This window comes from Leptonychotes weddellii, chromosome 9 (genome assembly GCF_054177405.1).
Source record: "Leptonychotes weddellii isolate Sample4059 chromosome 9, ASM5417740v2, whole genome shotgun sequence".
NCBI classification, from domain to species: Eukaryota; Metazoa; Chordata; class Mammalia; order Carnivora; family Phocidae; genus Leptonychotes; species Leptonychotes weddellii.
Window position 1 is genome coordinate 74,117,664 of NC_138377.1, and position 24,968 is coordinate 74,142,631.

At 39.9% G+C, this 24,968-nt stretch overlaps 1 protein-coding gene across 1 annotated transcript in view; it reads left to right on the plus strand.

Annotated features, from left to right (window-relative positions):
- Positions 1–21,813, plus strand: part of CHP1 (calcineurin like EF-hand protein 1) — a 23,819-nt gene extending 2,006 nt beyond the window's left edge. Inside the window, exons 2-4 of the mRNA XM_081830961.1 lie at positions 7,570–7,642; positions 18,086–18,166; positions 21,567–21,813. Of these exons, the coding sequence (XP_081687087.1) occupies positions 7,570–7,642; positions 18,086–18,166; positions 21,567–21,798 (386 nt within the window). The 3' untranslated portion in view covers positions 21,799–21,813. The remainder of the gene's footprint in view (positions 1–7,569; positions 7,643–18,085; positions 18,167–21,566) is intronic.
- The last annotated feature ends 3,155 nt before the right edge of the window (positions 21,814–24,968 follow it).

Genomic DNA, 24,968 nt, shown 5'->3' on the forward strand with positions numbered 1-24,968 from the left:
AGAAATATAGGCAGTTTGGAGTCAGCAAGCATTTTGTTAAATTTTGTGGTCATGACCTCTGGCCACACTTGTAAATATAAGAACTACTTTACGTCTAAGGTGACACCAGAGTTAAAGCATTCATACTTAAAATAGAAAGTCACATAATGAAGTGCAAGCCATAGTGAGGATGGGAAAAAGCTATTTTTGCCTCAAGATGAAGGGAGCACCAATCCCATTTGGGCTTATTTACATTTGACAAAATGGAAAGACCCTGGACTCTATAGGACTGGAGTTATTTTACTGTGTGGCTTGTGAAGGAACAGACCTACATACTCCTGGAAGACCTGTTTTCCTAGTTGCCAAAAAGTGCATCAAGCCTGAAGAAGATTCTCAACCACAACCAGTGCAAATGGATTTGTTAAGCCAGAAAGCCAAATGAGCAAGTAGTTACTGAATTTTTGCATTGTCTGTATTTAGTACTATGCTAGGTACTCAAAGCAGATGGTGACAAAAGATGCCCATAGGAATTAGGATTAGCATTATGACATAAGGTAGCTGAAATGGTGTGCCATGCACCTTCAGACTCTGGGAAGACTGAGTCTGTGGGCTGGTCTTGGAGAGGATAGGAATTGGGCTCTGATACAGGCATGGATGAATTAGATTTAGATAAGTTAACCTAGGGCATTTTGGGTGGCTTCCAGGAGCATTCTCCCCCAGGCTGCTACACAGTCATTCCTCTGCCCTGGTTGTTGAGCCATCCCTTTATCTGGTTAGTGTCCATCAGCAGAGTTGATTTTTTTTTTTTAAGATTTTTATTTATTTATTTGACAGACAGACAGCGAGAGAGGGAACACAAGCAGGGGGAGTGGGAGAGGGAGAAGCAGGCTTCCCGCTGAGCAGGGAGCCCTATGTGGGGCTCGATCCCAGGGCCCTGGGATCATGACCTGAGCCGAAGGCAGACGCTTAATGACTGAGCCACCCAGGCACCCCAGCAGAGTTGATTTTTAAAGCAGTAATTTTATCATGATGCAAAAGGTTTAGAAGACTAAAAACAGATACCTGAGGGGGAGGTGGAGAAGTGGAATTTGTCCAATTTTCATCTGCTTCTTGTTCCATTAAGAGTTTAGGGAACTATCAATCAGAAACACTTCAAGTTAAGAACAAGTAATATGACATCTCATTACTCCCTTTGCCAGTAAGAAAATGTGGCATAATTGAGGAAAACTGACTTCATAGTCAATATGAAAGCTTTGCATTGGAATTGTGATTATATTTAAACATATTTTCCGTAAGTCTAAATTGATTAGAATTCTTGCATGACTGGTTTAGCCAGTATTTGAAATGTAATCTCTCAGGTATTTGGCAGACTAATTCTAGGTAAGAATTACCTGTAAGCCTCAGTTTTGTCATCTGTAAATGGGAATAATAATAGTACCTACTTCAGGGCGCCTGGGTGGCTCAGTCGTTAAGCGTCTGCCTTCCGCTCAGGTCATGATCCCGGGGTCCCGGGATCGAGTCCCGTATCGGGCTCCCTGCTCGGCAGGAAGCCTGCTTCTCCCTCTCCCACTCCCCCTGCTTGTGTTCCTGCTCTCGCTATCTCTCTCTGTCAAATAAATAAAATCTTAAAAAAAAAAAATAGTACCTACTTCATAGGATTCTTATGAGGATTAAATGAGATAAATCATTTAAACTACTTAGAATAGTGCCTGATATATAAGTATCAGGTAAGTGTCAGCTATTATTTTGAGCCATAGATAAGACTCATCTTACTGGGAAAATATTTGTATGTGCTAGTTATAAAACTGTCTAGGGCTATATAAGTGGAGAGGTGACAGCATTTTATACTTTTCCTATTTTCAGGGAGCATCGGACTAGAAATCCAGTCGTTTTCCCAACTCTATAGAAATAAAGCTTTTAAAGGAGTAGACATCTTAATGTTTTTAACAGTTTAAAAAGCATTGTCTTAAAAAAATATTTTTCTTTTTTTTTGAGAGAGAGACTAGCAGCGTGGGGGAGGGGGAGGGGCAGACGGAAAGGGAGGTAGAGAATCTTAAGAAGGCTCCGTGCCCAGCTCGGAGCCCAATGCAGGGCTTGATCTCACAACCCTGAGATCACTTGACCTGAGTCAAAATCAAGAGTCTGATGATGCTTAACCACCTGAGCCATCCAGGCGCCCCTTAAAACATTTTGTGTTGCATAAAACATTTGCTATATTGTCTTTGTTCTGTTACTTTCTTTCACACATCAGCATTTTCATATATTAAAGCCCAGCTGAATAAGTTATCACTGGGGGAAAATCACAACGGTCTTGGGAGTTTCTGTAATCTCCACTCTTAGTTCACTTAACTGTAGCAATAAACTGGCTGTGAATTACTTAAAACCATTTTTTAAAAACAGCCGCTTAATCTGTGAGAAACAATTCAAACCAATGGAGTAGTAATGAATGCCCATTCATTCAATTTAATTATTATTATTATTTTTTTACATTCATTTAATTTTAGTCTCTAGTTCTGGTGTGTGTCATGTGGTACAGGGATGGTGTTGAACAGGTTTAGGAAGTAAGTTTTACAGGCTGGTGAGGTTTTGTTTGTTTGAGAAGGTATAGTGATGATAGAACTAGTGTGGCTTTTTCTAGTTTCGACAAAGAGCACAAGCCTGGCAAAGGCAATTGCTTGAGAATAATTTCCTGGACTAGAATGTACCCGGAAGTTCAGCTTCAGGCTCCTGCTATCTCAAAATGCAAGAACCCTTCATGGCCCTCAGCTGCCAAGCCATGTTGCCTGAAGGTGCTATCTTCTGGCTCCTCTTGAAATGGAAATGTACTTATAACTAACACCTTTAGCTGGTTTGGGGTTAAGTGATTTGTAAAGCTATGTACTTTTTCCCCCAAATTACTACGAAAAATTTGAAATATATAGAAAAGTTAAAGTAGTGTATGAACATCCATATACCTTCCACCACAATTCAGCAGTTAACATTTTGCTTTATCTACATATAGATAAATATATATAGCTTTAGCTGTGTATTTGCTTTATTTATATGTGTATATATATTTTTTGGTGAACCATTTAAATGGCAAATAACAGAACTCTTCACCTAAATATATCTGCATGTATCTCCTGAGAATAGGGATTTTTCTTCCTACATAACCTCAGTACTATATTACACCTAAGAAAATTGACAATAATTTAAAAATATTATCTACCATTTAGTCCATATTCAAATTTCCCAAATTATAAGAAGGTGGTTTGTTCTTGTTGTTTTAATGTCTTTTAAGTCTCTTTTAATCTATAGCTTCCCTTAGAGAATAGGCCAGCTCTTGAAGGCCTATGCCAGGGGAAACAGGAAGTGTTGGAGTGTGGAATGGTTGGGATTCAAGACTTCAACTTCTCAATCTTTTATCTGGAGTTACCTTTGGTTGTAGTAGTATGCTTTACCTAGGTTATCAGTCTGTTCTTCTGTATTAAGATGTAGGATAAAGGCAAGGGAAAAATAACTTTTTTCTTACTCCCTTTTCATTTTATTCTTCCCTCGGTCATTCCTGCCTAGTGCTTGGTACTTCTCTGAAATGCCTTTGTCCTCTGAGCATGAGGCAGTGATACAGAGAGTTTTGTGGTCAGATTGGCAGGGTCTTTCAAGTAATCTTTCAACAGTATAAAATAATTATTTGCCCATTAGTGGAGAGAAATATAGCTTCATTCAAGACATGACCATGTCTACAGCCTTTTCTGTGAGGTCAACTCCAGAGACTTCCTTTGGGTTACGGAGAATTGGTGCAGGCTTGGGGCACCTGTCCTGTTAGCCTAGTACCTTTTGGTGAGAAGAGTTTACTGGAAACTTTTCTTGCCTTCATTTGTGGCAGTTCCAATATCTTTCTGCTCCTTGAAGTTGCTCTGAGCTCTACACCTTGGAGATTGCTTTATATTCTCTGTCATGGTGGATTTAGCACCTAGATTAAAGCTTGCTTTCCTCCTCCTCTTTCTCCTTTTCTGTCTTCTTTTTTTTCTTTTTTCTTTTTTTTTTAAATGTTTTATTTATTTATTCATGAAAGTCAGAGAGAGAGAGAGAGGCAGAGGGAGAAGCAGGCTCCCCGCCTAGCAGGGAGCCCGATGCGGGACTCAATCCCAGGATCCTGGGATCGTGACCCGAGCCGAAGGCAGACGCTTAACTGACTGAGCCACCCAGGCACCCCTCCTTTTCTTTCTTCTTAATAAACATTAGTTCTGGGGACGCCTGGGTGGCTCAGTCAGTTAAGCGTCTGCCTTCGGCTCGGGTCATGATCCCAGGGTCCTGGGGTCAAGTTCCCGCATCGGGCTCCCTGTTTGGCGCAGAGCCTGCTTCTCCCTCTGCCTGCCGCTCCTCCTGCTTGTGGGCGCGTGCGTGCTCTCTCTCTCTGACAAATAAATAAAATCTTTAAAAAAATAAACATTAATTCTGAAGTTTAGGACATAGATTGAGATTTGACCATATTGAGTTGTATTAAAAGTTGACATTTATTTGTACATTTGTCTACTGATTTCCATATAGCCTCCTTCCTCCTGGAAGATAGCAGGTTTATGGTTCACGAAAATTTGTGAAGCATTCCATATGTTTTTTACAAGATTTATTTATTTATTTATCTATTTATTTATTTGAGAGAGAGAGAGCACGTGTGTGGTGCAGAGGGAGAGAAACTTCAAGCAGATGCCCCACCCCCAGCTTGGAGTCTGATGCTGGGCTCTATCCCACAACCTGGGAGGTTATTACCTGAGCTGAAACCAAGAGACCCTTAACAATGGAGCCATCCAGGTGCCCCAGGCATTCCATATTTTTAAGGAAACCAGCCATAAGCTGGTCTTTTTTCTGAAATATGGGATGTAATACCATACCAGTACTTAGGGAATTTTTAGAATCATACTTTAAGAGGTTCTTTGAGATGATCTAGATTAGAAAGAGGTCTTATGGCTCATTTGTTGGTTGAAGGGGTTGGACTAGATGACAACATCCCTGCCAGTTTTAAAATTGTATCAATAGCTATACATACTTATATATACATATATGGGATTTCTAGAAGGATTCACAAAAAGCTGGTAATAGTGTTTGCTTCTGGCAAGGGAGACTAGGGAACTTGGTTGTTAGGGAGACTTTTTATTGTGTACACTTTTGTACTATCTGCATTTTTACAATGTGCATGGATTATTTTCTCAGAAAAAGGGGCGCCTGGCTGGCTCACTCCATAGAGCATGCAACTCTTGCAGGGTTGTGAATTTGAGTCCCATGTTGGGTGTAAAGATTACTTAAAAATAAAATCTTAAAAAAAAAAAAACCTGGTATAAAAAGAAATACAATTCAATGTTTTCCTTGTTAAAAGGAAAGTAATCTGGGCGCCTGGGTGGCTCAGTTGGTTAAGCGACTGCCTTCGGCTCAGGTCATGATCCTGGAGTCCCAGGATCGAGTCCCGCATCGGGCTCCCTGCTCGGCGGGGAGCCTGCTTCTCCCTCTGACCCTCCCCCCTCTCATGTGCTCTCTGTCTCTCTCATTCTCTCTGCCGCAAATAAATAAATAAAATCTTTAAAAAAAAAAAAAAGGAAAGTAATCTGAATATATAATAGTCTAAGTACTAAAAACTGAACCAGTGGACTAAATATCCTGCAATTGTTAAAAAGGACTCCAAAGCAACACAGAATAATTATGAGTGAATAAATGAGAAGCTGTTCCAACTATGGAAAGTGTACAAGTGGCTGATATTAGATGGTATATAAAGAAATGAAAACAGTGGTGTTGAGACTGTGAACAAGTTTTGTTCTTTCAAAAAATCTTTTGGGAAAGTTAGTCATTCTTTAACTGACTTATTTTTGTTAAACTAAAGGGAACTTTAGTTCTAGAGCATCCTTTGAGGCCAGAGGCCAGAGCCAGGGTAAACAGGTCAGGTTCCTGAAGAAAACGGCTGTCGCTGCCAGAGTCAGGAGAAAGGGAGAGATTAATTATAAGTGCAGCAGTGAAGCTGCACCTTCCGGCTCACAGTGTGAGGATGATGACACTAGTGGCTAACCTGGAGTGCTTCCCCGGTACCAGACGCTCTGTCAAGTGCTTTCTTCTCCTGGACTCCTGTAGTTCTCTCCGCAGCCCTTTGTGTTCATCCCTCACTAGGTAGGCGGTGGTGCCATGAATGGGATCAGCCTGTTACCTGACCCCCACCAGAGAGCACTGGCTGTCACTGAGTGGGTCCACAGCTGCCTCCTCAGTGCCTGGCACCTGCCGGCTCTAGGCTGGCTCTGGGCTGGCTCTGGGCTGGCTCAGATTGATTCTTCTTGTCTGCTCTCTTTGGAGAGCTAGTACCCAACAGCCCAGCTTGGGGTGAAATCTGATGCTGAAGAATTCACTGCTGCCCCTAGTGTGTCCTCTCATCCTAGCTCCAGGCCATTCACTTCCTGCTTCTCCTGCTGTGCCCCGGTTTACTTTGTCCCATTGTTTGTAAAACTGCAAGTAGATTTGGTTGAGCTGGGGGAGGAGGGCTACTATCAGAAAGCCTTCAGCCACCCCTTTAAACCCCTGAAGGTACAGCCTAGGACAAAGTCCACACTTACCACACCCTTTTTGGCTCTTGTCTTTTACCCTTTGATAACTCTCCTTTTTCTCCCTTCCTACTTCCCAGCAGCCGGGAAACTAAACTATTTCCCAGAAATTCCTTTATGCATTTTCAAATTCTTACTGTGTACCTGCTGTTATTACCTCATTTTAATTGCCAGCTTGTGCTTGAGTTAAAAAATTAGGAGGAAAATAGCTTCCTTGTAGATATCATCTCGTGACAACCTGATCTTTTTACAGATTGCCTAATTTGCTTTCTGGGAGCCCATTCCTTTACTGGGAGCTCAGTGGAGCTCATGCAATCACAGAAAAGAGGCTGACCTGACCCTGTGATCTTTTACCTAAATGTCAGTCCTGAGGGAAAAGAAAGCCACGAAAGCTTGGTGCAGGAGCAAGCCAGATTTTAAAAATAGAATCTGTCCCAGGGCACTTGACTGGCTCAGTTGGTGGAGCTTGTGACTCTTGATCTCAGGGTTGTGAGTTCAAGCCCCACGATGAGTATAGAGATTACTTAAAAATAAAATCTTTAAAAAGATAAGATAAAAATAGAATCTGCCCTAATCTGTACAAGTTAACCAGCCTGGCATTGCCAACCTGAAACATCAAACTAATTAATAGGTATGTGTTTTTAATCAAAGCATACATTTAATAGCCTCTAAGGTGAAAAGGTGAGAAAAGTAAAAAAGGTTAGTTTTACAATTTCCTTTTAAACTAAATTTGGCTTTGTTTTGGTAAATCTTAACCACTTGACATTTAATACATAGTCCTAATGAAGCCTAGACTTCATTCCTGAGAGTCAATTTTGATTGCTCTGTTTATTTATTTTCTAACTCCTTTCTTTCTTTAGCTTTTAAAATTTCTGTTTTGACACTCTAGAAATGAGTTAGAGTTGAGACATCTCCCCATTTTACTCTCTTTGAAGTGTATGGTGGGCTGGGGACCAGAAAGGCAGTTGACTTCTGAAGGGCCGTTTGAGTGGAGGGTGACTTCGCCAGGTGGGACTAATTTTGTGTTCTTTAGTTTCCCACAGTCAGATCACCCGCCTCTACAGCCGGTTCACCAGCCTGGACAAAGGAGAGAACGGGACTCTCAGGTAGGCAGTTCCCATCTTTATTTTCGGGCAATATCTGAACAGGTGCCTTTATCCCCAGGGCAGAGGTGATAGGCATCTAGAGTGCAGAGAGCAGGGACCAGTTCTTCACTGTCTTTGAACATCATGGATTCACAAGGAAGTTAAATAAGCGGAAGAATGGCATTACATTTATCACTAGGTACTTTCTGCCTTTACTCTTAACTCCGCTAAGTTTGGGTGGCCATTGTTCTGGTCCTTTTGAAAATCTCAGCTCTCTCTACTTGAGTTTTCCCATGGCCCTTTCCCAAACACGTTAGCTTTCAGGAAGTCGACCCGTGGCAATCCAGGGTGGTCTAGATTGTTTTGCCCTCTCCTCTCGTTTTCCAATCCAGCCCATAACCCTAAGGTACACCACTTAGTATGTATTAATGTTAGATAAGATGTTCAATGTTTTAGTCTACTTCTCAATTGAGGGCTCTTCTGCTCCTAGACAACAAAATATCTGGAGACGTTTTTGATTGTCATGACTGGGGCGTGCGTTGATGTCTGGTGTGTAGAGGCCAGGAATGCAGCTACATGTCCTATAATAGACAGGACAGCCCCCCCACAACAAAGAATTATTCTTCCCGGGCGCCTGGGTGGCTCAGTTGGTTAAGCGACTGCCTTCGGCTCAGGTCATGATCCTGGAGTCCCTGGATCGAGTCCCGCATCGGGCTCCCTGTTCAGCAGGGAGTCTGCTTCTCCCTCTCCCGCTCCTCCCTCTTGTGCTCTCTCTCTCTAATAAATAAATAAAATCTTTATTAAAAAAAAAAAAGAATTATTCTTCCCTAAATATCAAACATGCCAAAGTTGAGAAACTCTTGTCTAGAGTTAATTATATGACTTCAGAGTAATGTGATATTGTACCACTTCATATTTGTAATTGTCTTATCATAGTCCAATGAAATCTCTCCTTACCATCACCTCCCACCCTAACTCTCAGTAGCAAGCTCAGCTTTAACTAACTAATATAGAATGAAGCTGTTAGCTTTTCTAGTGGCTGGCAGGAAAGCAAGAAGTAGTTTGGGAATTATTTAGAAGACTTAGCACAGTTGTGGGATGTGGTATAAAGGGGGAAGGAATATAGTTGCTATGCCTTTGTACATAATCCTCAGACAGAAAAACTAGAGAATGCTGATAAATCCATAGGGCCATGTTTGTACAGGACAAAATCTGCTGTCACTGGAAGCTGGGATGGACTCAAACCATGCTGTATAGTCATTAATGTCAACAACTATGGAATACCTACCATGTGCAAAGACCACACTGGGTGCTTTTTCTTCTTTTTTATATTGAGGCAAATATACATAATATAAAATTTGCCGTTTTAAAGTATACAATTCATTGGCATTAAGTGCATTCACAATGTTGTATAACCATTACTACTATCTAGTTAGAGAACATTTTCTTTTCTTTTTTTTTTTTTTTTTAAAGATTTTATTTATTTATTTGAGAGAGAGAATGAGATAGAGAGAGCATGAGGGGGGAGGGTCTGAGGGAGAAGCAGACTCCCCGCCGAGCAGGGAGCCCGATGCGGGACTCGATCCTGGGACTCCAGGATCATGACCTGAGCCGAAGGCAGTCGCTTAACCAACTGAGCCACCCAGGCGCCCCTAGAGAACATTTTCATCACCCGGATGGAAACCTTGTACCCACTAAGCCTATTTCAGGGGCAGGGGCAACCACTAATCTACTTCTTTCTCTCTCTGGACATTTCATATAAATGCAGTCATACAGTAGGTGGCCTTCTGTGACTGGCGTCTTTCATTTAACATGGTGTTTTCAAGGTTCTTCAACAATATAGCATGTATCAATACTTCATTCCTTTTTATGGCTGAATAATATTTCATTGTATGCATATACCATATTTTGTTTATCTGCTGATAAGTTGATGGGCATTTGGGTTTTTTACACCTTTTGGCGATTATGAATAGTATTTCTATGAACATTTTTGTGTGGACGTACGTTTTAATTCTCACTGGACTTACACTTAGGAGTAGTATTGTGGGTCATATGGTAATTTTATGCTTAATTTATTGAAGAACACCAAATTGTTTTCCACAGAGGCTGCACTGTTTTACATTCCCACCTTCAGTGTATTGAGGGTTCAAACTTCTCTACATCCTCACCAACACTTACTGTCTTTTGATGCTAGCTATCCTGGTAGGTGTGAATGGTGTATCATTGTGGTTTTGCTTTGCAGTTCCCTGCTGGCTGTTGATAGTGAGCATCTTTTCATGGTTGACCATTTGTATATCTTTAGAGAAATTCCTATTCGAATCCTTTGCCTATTTTTTAACTGGTTTGTCTTTTTGTTGTTGAATTGTAAGAGTTCTTCCTATATTCTAGAAACTAGATCCTTATGAAATACATGATTTGCAAATATTTTCTCCTATTCTGTGGATTGTTTTTGTACTCTCTTTGTAGTATTCTTTGAAGCACAAAAGTTTTAAATTTTGATGAAGTCTAATTTATCTAATTTATTTTTTGGTCCATGTGCTTTTGGTATCATAGCTAAGAAACCATTGCCAAATCCAAGGTCATGAAGATTTTACCCCTATATTTTCTTCCACGAGTTGTATAGTTTTAGCTCTTCTATTTAGGTCTTTGATTCATTTTGAGTTATTTTGTATATGTATATATGTAATATATATATATGTATGTATATATGTATATACATATATAGTGTGAGGTTAAAGTCAAACTTTATTTTTTTTGCATGTGGATATCTACCTGTCCCTGTACCATTTGTTGAAGAGACAATGTAGATTTGCACTTGAAAAATTAAAACAGGGGTGCCTGGGTGGCTTATTTGGTTGAGCGTCCGACTCTTAATTTCGGCTCAGGTCATCATCTCTGGGTCATGAGATCAAGCCCGGCGTCTGGTTCTGGGCTCAGTGTGGAATCTGCTTGTCCCTCCCCCTCTGCTTCTCCCTCTACTTGCGCTCTCTCTCTCTCAAATAAATAAATAAAATCTTTAAAAAAAGAAAAGAAAAAATAAATCAGACTAGAAATCTTTTTTTTGTTTGTTTTGTTTTTAAGTAATCTCTGTACCCAGTGTGGGGCTCGAACTCACAACCTCGAGGTCAAGAGTCGCTTACTCTGTGGACTGATCGAGCCAGGTGCCCCAGAAATCTTTTTTTTTTCTTTCAGCCCTAATACTTGAATAATTTACTTGAGTTTGGGGTTACATCTTCCTCATAAATTCAGATTTAACCATTGAGTAAAGATATAGAATTCACATTCATTTTGAGTCCTTTTCTTTGTGGAAATTGAGTGGTATGTAAGTGTGTGTGTGTGTTTTAATCACTTTCATTATGTGCTGAAAAACAATGGAAAGACTCTTATAAAAGGAGCTGTCTCTTAGAAAGGATGAAAACTTTGCAGGTGTCAGCTAGTATTTACCTGTTCATTAAAATCTAGCTAAGGGGGCGCCTGGGTGGCTCAGTCGTTAAGCGTCTGCTTCGGCTCAGGTCATGATCCCGGGGTCCTGGGATCGAGCCCCACATCGGGCTCCCTGCTCAGCAGGAAGCCTGCTTCTCCCTCTCTCACTCCCCCCTGCTTGTGTTCCCTCTCTCGCTGTGTCTCTCTCTGTCAAATAAATAAAATAAAATCTTTAAAAAGTAAAAATAAAAAATAAAATCTAGCTAATTGACTATCTGATGCGTGAGGCACTGTTCTCAGTGCTTGTTTCTACATATTCTTGGAGAAGAGGTGGGAGAAACTGATAAGATAATTTTTTATTTCATAGCTACCTGGATCTAACTGATTTTTTTGTACTCAGCTTTACAAAGCACTAGGTCCTAAATTTGTGCTTTGATCTCCATGTGGTGTGGATTCAAATATGGGAGAAGCCCCAGGCTACCTTGAGTACAAGAAGAAATTACCCCGTTGTACTACATAGTAAACAACGAGCATATTAGATGTAAATCATTTTGTTGGACCACCCACTATCAGGGATTTCACTCTGGCTGTGCTTCCTGACGACAGCCATGTCTGCCTCTGGCCATCTGTTAGATTGTCTTACCCTCTTCCTCAGCCGCATCTTCTCTTCTACTCCCTCCAGCTTTAGAGAATACCTGATGGACTCTTAAAATCTTCTGTACTACAGTATGATAATGGCTCTTTCTAGCCTTTACTGCCAAACCCAGCTCAAGTCCTGTGTTGCTCTTTCTAGAACCCATCAGGGTGCTTAGCCAAACGCAAGTGACCAATCTTTTGTTACCTGCAACAGGCCCCACTTTCTTAAGAAGGCTTTTAGCAGAAATAATTTCCTTTTTACATTTTCTTCACTTTCCCCTTCCATGATGCTCCATGCCTGGGCCTGAAGCCAGATCTGCAGAACGAGAGGCATGTACCATCCATAGCATTTGTATTGCTTTGTAGTGTCAGTCCCAGTGGGAACATAAAGCAGAAACTATGGAAGGCTTAGGTTAGAAATGGAGCTTCTCCAAGGTGCTTTCAGAGATTTGCCCCAAACTATGTTTAATAGGACACTAGTTTTTTGGTCTACCAATAGGTGTTGTATACAAAGAAGAAAAAAAATTATCGACTAAACTTTATGCAAAACTTCGTGAGCATGGTTTAACAGGATTCTTTTTTTTTTTTTTTTTAAAGATTTTATTTATTTGACAGAGAGAGACACAGCGAGAGAAGGAACACAAGCAGGGGGAGTGGGAGAGGGAGAAGCAGGCTTCCCGCCGAGCAGGGAGCCTGATGCGGGGCTCGATCCCAGGATCCTGGGATCATGACCTGAGCCGAAGGCAGACGCTTAACAACTGAGCCACCCAGGCGCCCCAACAGGATTCTTTTTTATGGGATTTCCTGGCATCTTTAATATACTCAAGTGAATTGGGCCTCTTCAAGAAGGGAATATTGTAAACAGTATTTGTCAAATGATTTGCAGTTTTCCTATAGACTTTCTTTTTACATGGATCATCTTTCAGATTTGTATTTCATAGAATATAAAAATATATTGTAACCTCACAAATCTTATTTTCTTCAGATGCTATTATTTTGGGTAAAATGTTTCTACCACTGCTGTTGAAATTGATCTTCCTGAAGTGGGCATCTGTCTTTTTTTTTTTTTTTTTAAGACTTTATTTATTTATTTGAGAGAAAGAGAGCACACAGAGGGAGAAGAAGCAGCAGACTCCCCACTGAGCAGGGTGCTCCATGCGGTACTAGAGCCCAGGACCCTGAAATCGTGACCCCAGCCGAAGGCAGACACTTAACCAACTGAGCCACCCAGGCACCCTGAGCATCTGTCTTGTAAAGGGTCTTGCAGTGGTCCTTTGCAGGTCAGGTCAAGATGAGAATCTCATCAGCATCTGAATACAAAGATGATTTCTTTTGTTTAAATATCTTCTGTACAAGGGCACCTGAGTGTCTCAGTCAGTTAAGTGTCTGCCTTGGCTTAGGTCGTGATGCCAGGTTGCTTGGGATCAAGCCTCATATAGGGAAAGGGAGTCTGCTTCTCCCTCCGCCCCTTCTCCCTCTACCCCTCTAGTGTTTGCTAGCGCGTTCTCTCTCTCTCTCTCAAATATAAACCTTTAAAGAAAAACAAATATCTTCTGTACTGATCTAATGTATGATGTTAGAAGTCAGCATAATGATTACCCTTTGTGGAGGGGAGCAGGTAGAGAAAAAAGGATCCCCACGTTGGGTGTAGAGATTACTAAAAAATATAAATAAACTAAAATATTAATTAAATGCTGGGGCGCCCGGGTGGCTCAGTCGTTAAGCATCTGCCTTAGGCTCAGGTCATGATCCCAGGGTTCTGGGATCGAGCCCCACATCGGGCTCCCTGCTCTGCGGGAAGCCTGCTTCTCCCTCTCCCACTCCCCCTGCTTGTGTTCCTTCTCTGGCTGTGTCTCTCTCTGTCAAATAAATAAATAAAATCTTTAAAAAATAAATAAATAAAATATTAATTAAATGCTTCAAATAATGGAAATCATTTCCATGTTAAATCTAAATAATAAGTTATTTATTTCTATTATATCACTTAAATAGGGAACACTTTTCTTAGAGAGAGAGAAAGCACAAGCAAGGGGAGCGGCAGGCAGAGGGAGAAGCAGGCTCCCCGTTGAGCAAGGAGCCGGATATGGGACTTGATCCCAGGACTCTGGGATCATGACCTGAGCTGAAGGCAGACGCTTAACCGACTAAGCCACCCAGGCGGCCCAGGAACACTTTTCTTAATTGAATATGTTCCCACAAGTATGTCCTTTTAACAGATTTTAATGTCCTCATTATGCATAAGTCATCTCACCATCGACCCTGGGGCCTGAAATATGAACAGTTAACTGAGGCTGATTTTCCAGGTACGAGAAGGAACCTGCATAGTGAAGATCAGTGTAGACGGCTGACACTTCTGGTTACTATAGGTCTCTCAAACATCCCTGTGCTTGTGAAGGTCTGGAAAACCACTCTTCACTGGGAATTTCTTGGCCACAAAGAATGCTGTTATATATGATTCTATTCTTAGACTTGCCTACTTCTAGGTGTAATATCTTTTCTTAAAATATCTTTGAGGGGAAAAAAATATCTTTGAGGAAGATTTTCCTAGGTATACTATAAGGTAAAATATAATATTGGCATGCTTTTTTTATGAGTACACACAAATTTTGAACAAATCTTACTTGTGTGTAGACTGCTTAGAGGTCTATATTTTTTCTCTATTAGGTTCGTGTTAGTGGACAAATTTAAGAAGGTGTGTTTTAGAAAAATTGCCCAGATGATCTCCATTCTACTATAGAACAACTAATAATAATAACAAACTGTATTGTTTAGCAGTTTACAAACTATTGTTTTGTACTCTTTCATTTTAATTTTGATACTATCAACAGTATTCCTCTTGGTCTTATAGAACTGCATTGTATATACAATCTAAATTCCAAGAGTAGAGTTAAGAAAAAAAGTGTCAAAGGACAAGTTTAGGTCTTACTGACATTGGAATTCCAAGACTAGATCCCTTTTGAGACTGAAGTTCAGGCTAGGTTGTGTACTCACCACTTGATATTAGACCTGGTATTTAAACTGTGCCTTTTCTCAGCTAAAATTACTCCAGCTTGTTAGACATTAAGCTGAGGTATGTGGCTATGCAATTCAAATGAGCCTTAATCTTCATTTAAAAGGGAGTAGTTACTGTTTCTTAACCTCTGTCAAAGAAGAGGAACCCCTTTGGGTGATAATGCGGACTTTGTATTACAGAACGAGTTATGTAATAAGAGCTTAGTACATGTTTGTGGAATCAAATAATCAGGACCTCCATAATTTCCTTTATCTTTTACCATCTTTTTTTTTTTTCTTTTTTAAGATTTTATTTATTTGCGAGAGAGACAATGAGAGACAGAGAGCATGAGAGGGAGGAGGGTCAGAGGGAGAAGCAGACTCCCTGCTGAGCAGGGAGCCCGGACGTGGGACTCGATCCCGGGACTCCAGGATCATGACCTGAGCCGAAGGCAGTCGCTCAACCAACTGAGCCACCCAGGCGCCCATCTTTTACCATCTTAAGCAATGGCTTCTTCTGGTTCATTCACTGATGTAAAAATTACTACCCGAAGTGATCAAGGAAGATTAGAATTCAGAGTTATTGTTCCAGAGCTTTACATTTAGTCCCAGGTCAGTTTTTTTTAAGATTTTATTTATTTGACAGAGAGAGACAGCGAGAGAGGAAACACAAGAGAGGAGCGGGAGAGGGAGAAGCAGGCTTCCCGCAGAGCAGGGAGCCCGATGCGGGACTCGATCCCAGGACCCTGAGATCATGACCTGAGCTGAAGGCAGATGCTTAACGACTGAGCCACCCAGGCGCCCACCCAGGTCAGTTTTGACCTGTGTCACCACCAGATGTATTGAAGATGAGCTTCTTGAACTAATTCAGCACCATCTAAATGTTAAACCGTTCTAAGAGAAACAGAGTATTGAAGGCTTCTGGATAAAATAGGGATATTGGGATGCCTGGGTGGTGCAGTCCGATAAGCATCTGCCCTTGGCTCAGGTCATGATCCCAGTGTCCTGGGATCGAGTCCCGCATCAGGCTCCTTGTGTAGCGGGGAGCCTGCTTCTCTCTCTGCCTGCCGCTCCCCCCTGCCTGTGCTCTCTCTCTGACGAATAAGTAAATAAATCTAAAAAAAAAAAGATTAAAAAAATAAATTAATTAAAATAAGGATATTTCATTAGCACTTGGTAAAAGGGGGTAGAGGAGTAAGTTTTATCTCTTCTGTTAGTAAACGTCTTGAAGGCAAGAATCAGGTTCATTTGAGTTTTATTTTTCTTCTTTTTTTACTTCTTACCTGGAAATAATTTCAAACTTACAGAAAAGTTCCAAGAATAATACAAAGAACTTCCACATACCTGATACCCAGATTTATCAATTGTTAATATTTTGCCACATACCTTAGTGTGACATTCTTGTGTCAAAGTCAAGAAATTTCGTTTTGTTATGGTACTATTATATAATTCCATATTCTGTATGGCCTGTGTTCCATTTTTACCTATTGGCTCAGTAATGTCCTTTGTAGCAATGTAATTCCTAGCCTAGATCATTATTGAGTTCAGTTGTATGTCTTTTAGTCTCCTATGATCTGGAACAATCCTCTGCCTTCCTCTGTCCTTCATGACATTCATATTTTTGAGGAGTACAGCACAGATATGTTATAGACAGCTTTATATTCTTGGCACAGAATATAAACTAAGAAGTTTTTAGAAAACACTTTTTGAATATTTTTTGGGAGAGCACCTTTCTTTCAGAATGTTTAATATGGGAAAGAAGTGTGTGTGTGTGTGTGTGTGTGTGTGTGTGTGTGTGTGTTTATTTATTTATTTACTGGGGCACCTGGGTGGCTCAGTTGGCTGAGCGTCTGCCTTCAGCTCAGGGTGTGATCCCAGGGTCCTGGGATTGAGCCCATAGTTGAGCTCCCTGCTTAGTGGGGAGTCTGCTTCTTCCTCGGCCCCTCCCCCTGCTTGTGTTCTCGCTCTCTTTCTAAAATAAATGAATAATTTTTTAAAAAGATTTTATCTATTTGTTTATTTGAGAGAGTGAAAGAGAGAGAGCAAGGGAGGTTGGCGAGGGAGAGGGATCGAACCTGGAGGAGACTCCCTGCTGAGTGCAGAGCCTGGTGCAGCTGGATCCCTCAACCCTGGGATCATAGCCTGACCTGAAGTTCGATGCTTAACCAACTCGGCCACCCAGGCACCCCAAGAAGTGTGTGGATTTTTTTTTTATGATTTTATTTATTTATTCATGAAAGACAGAGAGAGAGAGAGAGAGAAAGAGAGAGGCAGAGGCAGAGGGAGAAGCAGGCTCCCTGTGGAGCAGGGAGCCTGATGTGGGACTCAATCCCAGGACTCTGGGATCATGACCCGAGCCGAAGGCAGACGCTTAACTGACTGAGCCACCCAGGCGCCCTGTGTTTTTTAATCATTCTATTCTATTCTATTTCATTCCATTTTATTTTATTTATTAAGATTTTCTTTTTAAGTAATCTCTACACCCAACATGGGCCTCAAACTCAAGAGTCACGCTCTCCACCGACTGGGCCAGCCAAGCGCCCCAGAAATGTGGGGTTTTTTTGTTTTTTTTTTTAGAAAAAAGAACATGTGCTGTGACTTAAATTTAAATTTAGATTTAAATCCGAGTTGTGCCACTTACTAGCTCATAGCACTGGGCAAGTTACTTTATCTCACTGACTCTCAGTTTCCTCAACTTGAAAAGGGTACAGATAAAATGTTGGCTTGAAGAAATGAGATAATGTGTATACCCAGAGCGGCACATGATGTGTGTACAATGAATGGTGGCTAATAATATTCATTTCAGCATAACTTCCAAGTTGTGAGAGGATGACTGCTCTTGCCACGTTCAAGGCTTAAATACTTCTGTGGTCTGAGTCTATGGAAGGCAAATGGAGAAAAGGCCAGAATCAGAGCAAGGAAGGATGGAAATCAATTAGTTGTCACACTTTTATTCTTTCCTTGGACATTGCCTTAAGAATTCCTTGCATTTCATAGGTGTTATAGATCTTACCAAGGGTACAGGATTTTTGCTATTATATACAGGCTCTGTGGTGTTGATAGTTTGCATTGCTGTTCACTCTCCAAACTTAATAACTAAGTACAAAATGGTAATGGTCAAAGAATGATTTACAGGGACAGCTCAGTATTTGCTTGTTAGTTGTTTTATTGACGTAACTTGTGTGCTGAATTCACTGGAATGTGGCATAGTCAAATCTGGCTTCTTCCACTCCTGAGTTGGTGCAGGAAACACTTGGCAGCTGCTAAAGTGCTATTCTTTGCAGTTATTTGGTATAATTTGCCACGGAAGTAAATTCCACGAGGTAATATTCTTGCTAGGTTGTACTCTTGCATGACTGAATGAGTTTCTGCTAAGGGCCAGTAGTCTCTAACTCAAGGTGATTCTCTTGGCAGCCGAGAAGATTTCCAGCGAATTCCAGAACTTGCCATCAACCCATTGGGGGACCGGATTATCAATGCCTTCTTTCCAGAGGGGTGAGTCCCTGCAGTTGTTGGCTTCCTTTCTGAGGCAAATCTGGAATGTTATTGGTTGGGTCATTTTAAACCACGATCCTCCTGATTATATTGGGCATCCTTAACTTGGTCGTATCTAGAATATCTCTTCAAATAGGTATATGAGCCTATTTTCAAAATTCTGTCTTTAATCTCTGTTTAGCTTTAATGTAAAACTAAAATTTTTTAAAACTTTTATTTGGAAATAATTTCAAGTTTATAGAAAATTTGCTAAAATTGAAAATAATACAAAGAACTCCTGTATTTCTTTCACCTGGACGCATCTATTGTTACATCGTTAACCTTTTGCCTCATTGGCATGTGCTCTCTGTCTCCTTGTGTTCCAGCCAATGAAATTTAATCAAATCATATACAGGATTATAAATTTTCTAGTACCCACATAAAAAAAGTAAAATACAAGTTAACCCTGTCAATACATATATTTTATTTATCTAATGTATTTAAAATATTATCATTTAATATATAATCAATATATTTAAATTACTAATATATTACATTCTTTTTAATATTAAGTCTTTGAAATCTTTTGTGTAATTTACACCTACAACACCTATCAGCTGCTATAATATTAATGTAAAATATTATGTATTTTATTCTTTTTTCCTGCTTTATTGAGAAATAATTGTCATATTGTGTAAGTTTAAGGTATACAGCACAGTGGTTTTATGTATGTACATATTGTGATTATCACAGTAAGGTTAATGCATTTATCACCTTACATAGTTACTGTTTTTGTATGATGAGAAATTTTATAATCCATTCTCTTAGCAACTTTGAAATATACAACACAGTATTGTTACCTATAGTCTGTCATGCTGTACATGACATCCCCAGAACTTACTCATCTTATAACTGGAAGTTTGTACCCTTTGACCACCTTCACCTGTTTCTCCCATTGTCTATTTTATTCTAATATATCAATCATATTCCTGTTTTAATCTCCTTTATAGCACTTTCCCCCTGTCCAGTACAGAATCCAGGCTGGGTCAGTGGTCATGTTTCTTTGGCCTCCTTTAATGTGGAACATTTCCACAGCCTTTATTTTTCTTTTACAACATTGGCTAAGGATACAGTCCCCTCCACCACACACACAGTTTGTCAATAGACTTGGGTTTGTCTAATGTAGAACTAGGCTTTTGATATGCTTCACTACCTAATACACTGACTTCAGAGTACTGAGTAAATATTTATCAATTTGATTAGGTACCTTTTTCTGAATAAAGCTTTATTATGTTATATTATTTTAAGTAATCTCTTCAACAGTTTCTTCCTGGTTCCTTGTGACTTATCTGTATGACCCAAAGGACTTTAAAAAGTTCAGTGGTTGCCAATTTCTTAATAATGAGACTAAATGTCAGTGAAGATATTATCAGATAAAATGGAGAGGAAATTTTAGAACTCTAAACTGAGAGCAAAAGAATTTGCAAGTTGGGAATTTGGGCATTCAGTAAAGCTGAGTGACAGAGGGGGAAGACTAGCAGCTAGTTTGTGTGAAGATAGGAATTGAATCAAACAGACCTGCTCTCTTCAGATTCGTTTTGACCATGAGGAATCTCCTGCCCCCCATCTTCATTTTCTCCTTTTTCTCTCCGTGAACTGCCCTGTTTGTTTCAGGTGTGGTTTTTGTGCTGAAATCTTGCGTTTTTTTCCTACTTCCTCCTTAGCCCATGCAGAGCATTGACACTGTTCGGAGATAACTTACACATCTATGCTTTGTATCCAAACCTTTGCAATGAAAAGTAAACCCAGTAGAGTCATTTTGCCAACATTTTTTTCAGAATTCCGTAGTAACCATTGGTTATTAGAAAAAGCAGTTTGTGGGAAGCGGTTTTGACTGCAGTGTCGCCTGCCGTCCTATGCAATGTTCTGCTGAGGACACTAGGCAGGTGTACATGAGGCCTGCACTGGGCTACACTACTAAGCTCTCGGCAAGCTGCACTTCTGCTTCTTACTCTAATAAGATACAGATATTCAGTTTCTGGGTTTTTTGTTTCTTCTCTATCTAGTCTTATGCAAGTGGAATTTTTTTTTAATGAGATTTGAAAGTGGAGCATTGATATTTAGTTTCCTTTTACTCAGACCAATGGCAATAATATTTGTACTCATTAATCTGTTGTTCTGGCATATGACTCAAATCTTATTCCACATTACTTGATTCCTCAGATCTACTGCTCCATTAGCAACCTAGCTAACTTGAAAAACTAACAGTCATTCTTTTGAGTACAGTGGGCTCATGAGCTAGCTTTTGAAATCCACCCTTAGAAAGTCTGATGTGTGTGTCTGCCTGGCATTAAGAGACCTGACATAGCACAACGATTCAGTGGTGCAATAAAAAACTGGAATTTACTTTTAGGTAGTCACAGGAACCACGCAACTTGTTCTTTCCATGATTGCCATAGATAAATAACTATGTCACACTGGTTATTCTTCTTTGAAGTATGTTGTTCATTCAAGTTTTAGAAATATTTCTCACAGGGTTACTGATTTGCCTGTGGCACAATAGAAAGATTTTTTCTAGTCTTAAGTACCAGAAAAGGTTTATACAAGAGTCTTCCCAACATTATGATCATGAGAAATCTATCCAATTGTGAGGGGATAATAAAATCATAATAAGTAACACAATTATTTTGCAGACATTTAAAATGTTTCAAAGTGTTTATATGATTGAAGACATGCTTAAAAGTTTAAAAAAGCAGGATAGGAAATTGTGTATGCAGTATGTTCACAATTATCCAAAAAGCATAGAAAAATGAATAAAAGAAAAGATATTAACAGTAATAGTAATTGCTAGAGCTAGGAGTGGTATTTTCTTTCTACTTTCCCCCCCAAATTTCCAAAAATGTATTTATTGCTTTTATAGCAAAATATTTATTTTAAAAGCTGCATTTCCATAGTATAATTCAACCTTAAAATATCACTAGGTGTATGTGAGTGCAGGCGAAACATGAGAGGTGGGCTGGGAAGTCATTGGGTTGACAGCTAATTTTTACTGCTTGCTATAGAGTTTGAAGCAGTGATTTCAAGTGCTGGCTTGCCTGATAGTGTAGCCCTAGTGCTACTTGAAATCCCTTTTGGGAAAAGAGCTACAAGGAACTTGAGTAGGTAACTCTGCTGAGTTCTGCTACCTCTCTAAGTCTGATTAATCATTTATAATGTGGGAAAAATAATACCTACCTCACAAGGTGGGGGTGATGCTTAATGAAGGTATTTTATGAGTCCTAAAGAATTGTGCATATGGGGAAAGACCTCATTAAATGGGCTTTCAGGCCACTCTAGCTAAAACTGTTGCCAATATATTGGATTCATAAGAAAGAATCACCCTGATTGAGATGGTGTTCTGTTTATTCTGTTTCCCAATCAGAGAGGACCAGGTAAACTTCCGTGGATTCATGAGAACTTTGGCTCATTTTCGACCTATTGAGGATAACGAAAAGAGCAAAGATGTGAATGGACCAGAACCACTCAATAGCCGAAGCAACAAACTGCACTGTAAGGAGATAAAGTTTTCTGGCTTAAAATATTTGCTTTTATTTGCATTTACAAATCATTTATTTACTCATTCATTCATTGAGCAAGTATTTACAAGAGCATAGTGATTAATTATACGGACTGGGTTCGGATCCCAGCTCTGCTGCTTTTTAGCCATGTGACTTTGGGCAAATTATTTAAAATCTTTGGGCCTTGGTTTCCTCTTGTGTAAAATGGGATGTTAAGGGGTTTCGCATAAGGATGTTGTGATGATTAAATGAGTTAAAGTATGTGAAGTACCCGGCAATAAGAACTTAGCTGCTAATATTATCCTTAAAATTCATAGAATGCTTACCGTGCACCAGGCAGTGCGGTGAATGCTAGAGCAACAACAGTGAATAAGACCTAGCCCCATGTTTAAGGAAGAATGGCAGTCTCAGCTGATCTTAGAATTTGATGGATACTGGATGTGACTCAAGTAGGCTTAGACAGCTGGCTTAGTGCAAGATTTAACTTTTGTCCCCATGCCTCTTGCCTCCTTTCCTTGGCTGTTTGTTAGATTTCCCTCTGCCCTTGTTGATTCATGTATGGGATTGCCCAATCCCTTACAACGCTTCTCCAGAAATTGAAATTGAATTTCTCTTTTCATTCCAACACAAGTTGAAATGGAAATGGAAATTGTATTGCATTGATTGACAGCAGGCTTCTGTTGCAAGAGTGCACAGTGGTATACAGAGAGGTCTTCGAAGCCACAGAATAAATGGGGCCCATCAACTTTTTATTGGATGATTTAAAGAAAAATAAAAGGCTTTTAAATAGTGAAACAAATATAGATAACTCATAGAAAATAATGCTAGATTTACACACATTTGAAAGATGCAAGCCACCTGGCTGGCTCAGTCAGTAGAGCATGTGACTCTTGGTCTCAGAATTGTGAGTTCCAGCCCCATGTTAGGCAGAGAGATTAAAAAAAAAAAAAAAAGAAGAAGAAAGGGTGCCTGGGTGGCTCAGTCGTTAAGCGTCTGCCTTCGGCTCAGGTCATGATCCCAGGGTTCTGGAATCGAGCCCCACATCGGGCTCCCTGCTCAGCAGGAAGCCTGCTTCTCCTTCTCCCACTCCCCCTGCTTGTGTTCCCTCTCTCGCTGTCTCTCTCTGTCTGTCAAATAAATAAAATCTTTTAAAAAATAAAAAATAGTAGAAGAAGAAGAAAGATGGGTATGTGAGACTTAAACTTTTAACTTGTAGCCTTTGGGCCACATCGTCAGATCTCCCTAGCTATGGGACTATGATTTTACTCTCTTGATATTTCGGGTAAAGAGTTTCCGAAGCACTGAAATAAGTTTTGTTATATAGGACAGGGAAGATTTTTGAACCAAAATAGTAAAATACTGCTCTTCTTTAACACGATATCATGTACCTTAATGAAGAGCAGAAAACTTAAGTACAAACAAAACAATGTAGAAGAAAATAGAACTCCAATGAATTGTTCTCAAATGTATTGAATACTTTATGTTTGCTAGTGAATTCTAATTTCTTCTTTCAAGACTAAATACAACTTGAGACCAAGCCTGTTTCTCCACATGTTAAGAGTTTCAGCATATGTTTAGTACAAGTTTGCCTGATTCTGACATTAGCATAATAGAAATTTTCTTACTCAATGTTGTCAGACCAGGGCTTAAATAATAATTGAAAAAGCCAGGTAGAGCATAGAATCACAGAAGAGGATACATGGTTTAATATTTTATTTTACCTTAAAATATTTATTTAAATTCAATTAATTAACATATAATGTATTATTGGTTTCAGAGGTAGAGGTCAGTGATTCATCAGTCTTATAATACCCAGTGCTCATTACATCACATTAAGTGCCCTCCTTAATGTCCAGTTACCCCATCCTCCCCTCCAGGAACCCTCAGTTTGTTTCCTATGATTAAGAATCTCTTAAGGTTTATCTCCCTCTCTGATTTCATCTTGTTTTATTTTTTTTTCCTCTCTTCCCCTATGATCCTCTGTTTTGTTTCTTAAATTCTGCATATGAGTGAGATCATATGATAATTGCCTTTCTCTGATTGACTTATTTCACTTAGCTTGACACCCTCTAGTTCCATCCACATCGTTGCAGACGGCAAGATTTCATTTTTTTTAATTTACCTTAAAATATTTAAAAACACATTCACTGTGCAATCTTTTGGTGTGGGACTAAGAGTTTTTGGGTTTTATTTGTTTTCATAAAAGTCTGCTGATGGGAGTCGTGTAACTTTTTATACAGAGCACATTTATAATGTATAATCTGAGGTTTCTGGTTGCAGTTTCTTTTAAGTGGAAAAAGAGCTTAAAGATACTCGTAAAGCATTCCAAAAATAGAATCTTTCTGTTGTTTACATTTTTCCTCAATCTCTTACACTTATTCTGCCACACTTTATGTTAGCAGCAGGTGTTTGTTTTCTTTTTCCAGTAACTTAATTTTGAGTCTTTCAGAAGTAATCGATCTAAATTTCACGAAACAGTAACTTTGTTTTCACATACATGTTTCATTGTTTATTAATTATATATAGTTCTTATTAACAATACAAATAGCTTGTAGGGCAGTGTATACACCTGACTCTTGGTGAACATCCAATGCAGCTGGTGGAGTAGACACTTAGGTGTTGCCCATTAGCTACGAGTACGCAGTGTGCCACCACATCAGTTGGAACGATTTGCAAAGGGAGGGAGAGAATCGGTGAATCAAGTGAGTTGGTTAAGGAGAAGACCATTAAGAGACGTTCTGTGCTCTTATGAAAGCACAGAATGAAACTATGCTTGCTTTTCTAATCCAGGATTAGAGGAGACTTTAAAGGTCATCAGACCAAATCATACCTGTTACCTGAATTCCTTCTCTAGCATGGGCTCTACTTTTGAGGGTAGGGGGGACTCTACTTGTTTTTGTTTTTTTTTTTTAAGATTTTATTTATTTATTTGACAGAGACAGACACAGCGAGAGAGGGAACACAAGCAGTGGGAGTGAGAGAGGGAGAAGCAGGCTTCCTGCGGAGCATGGAGCCCGATGTGGGGCTCGATCCCAGGACCCTGGGATCATGACCTGAGCTGAAGGCAGATGCTTAACGACTAAGCCACCCAGGTGCCCCTGTTTTTTTTTTTTTTTTAAGATTTTTTATTTATTTATTTGAGAGAAAGAATGAGATAGAGAGAGAGCATGAGAGGGGTGAGGGTCAGAGGGAGAAGCAGACTCCCTGCTGAGCAGGGAGCCTGATGCGGGACTCCATCCTGGGACTCCAGGATCATGACCTGAGCC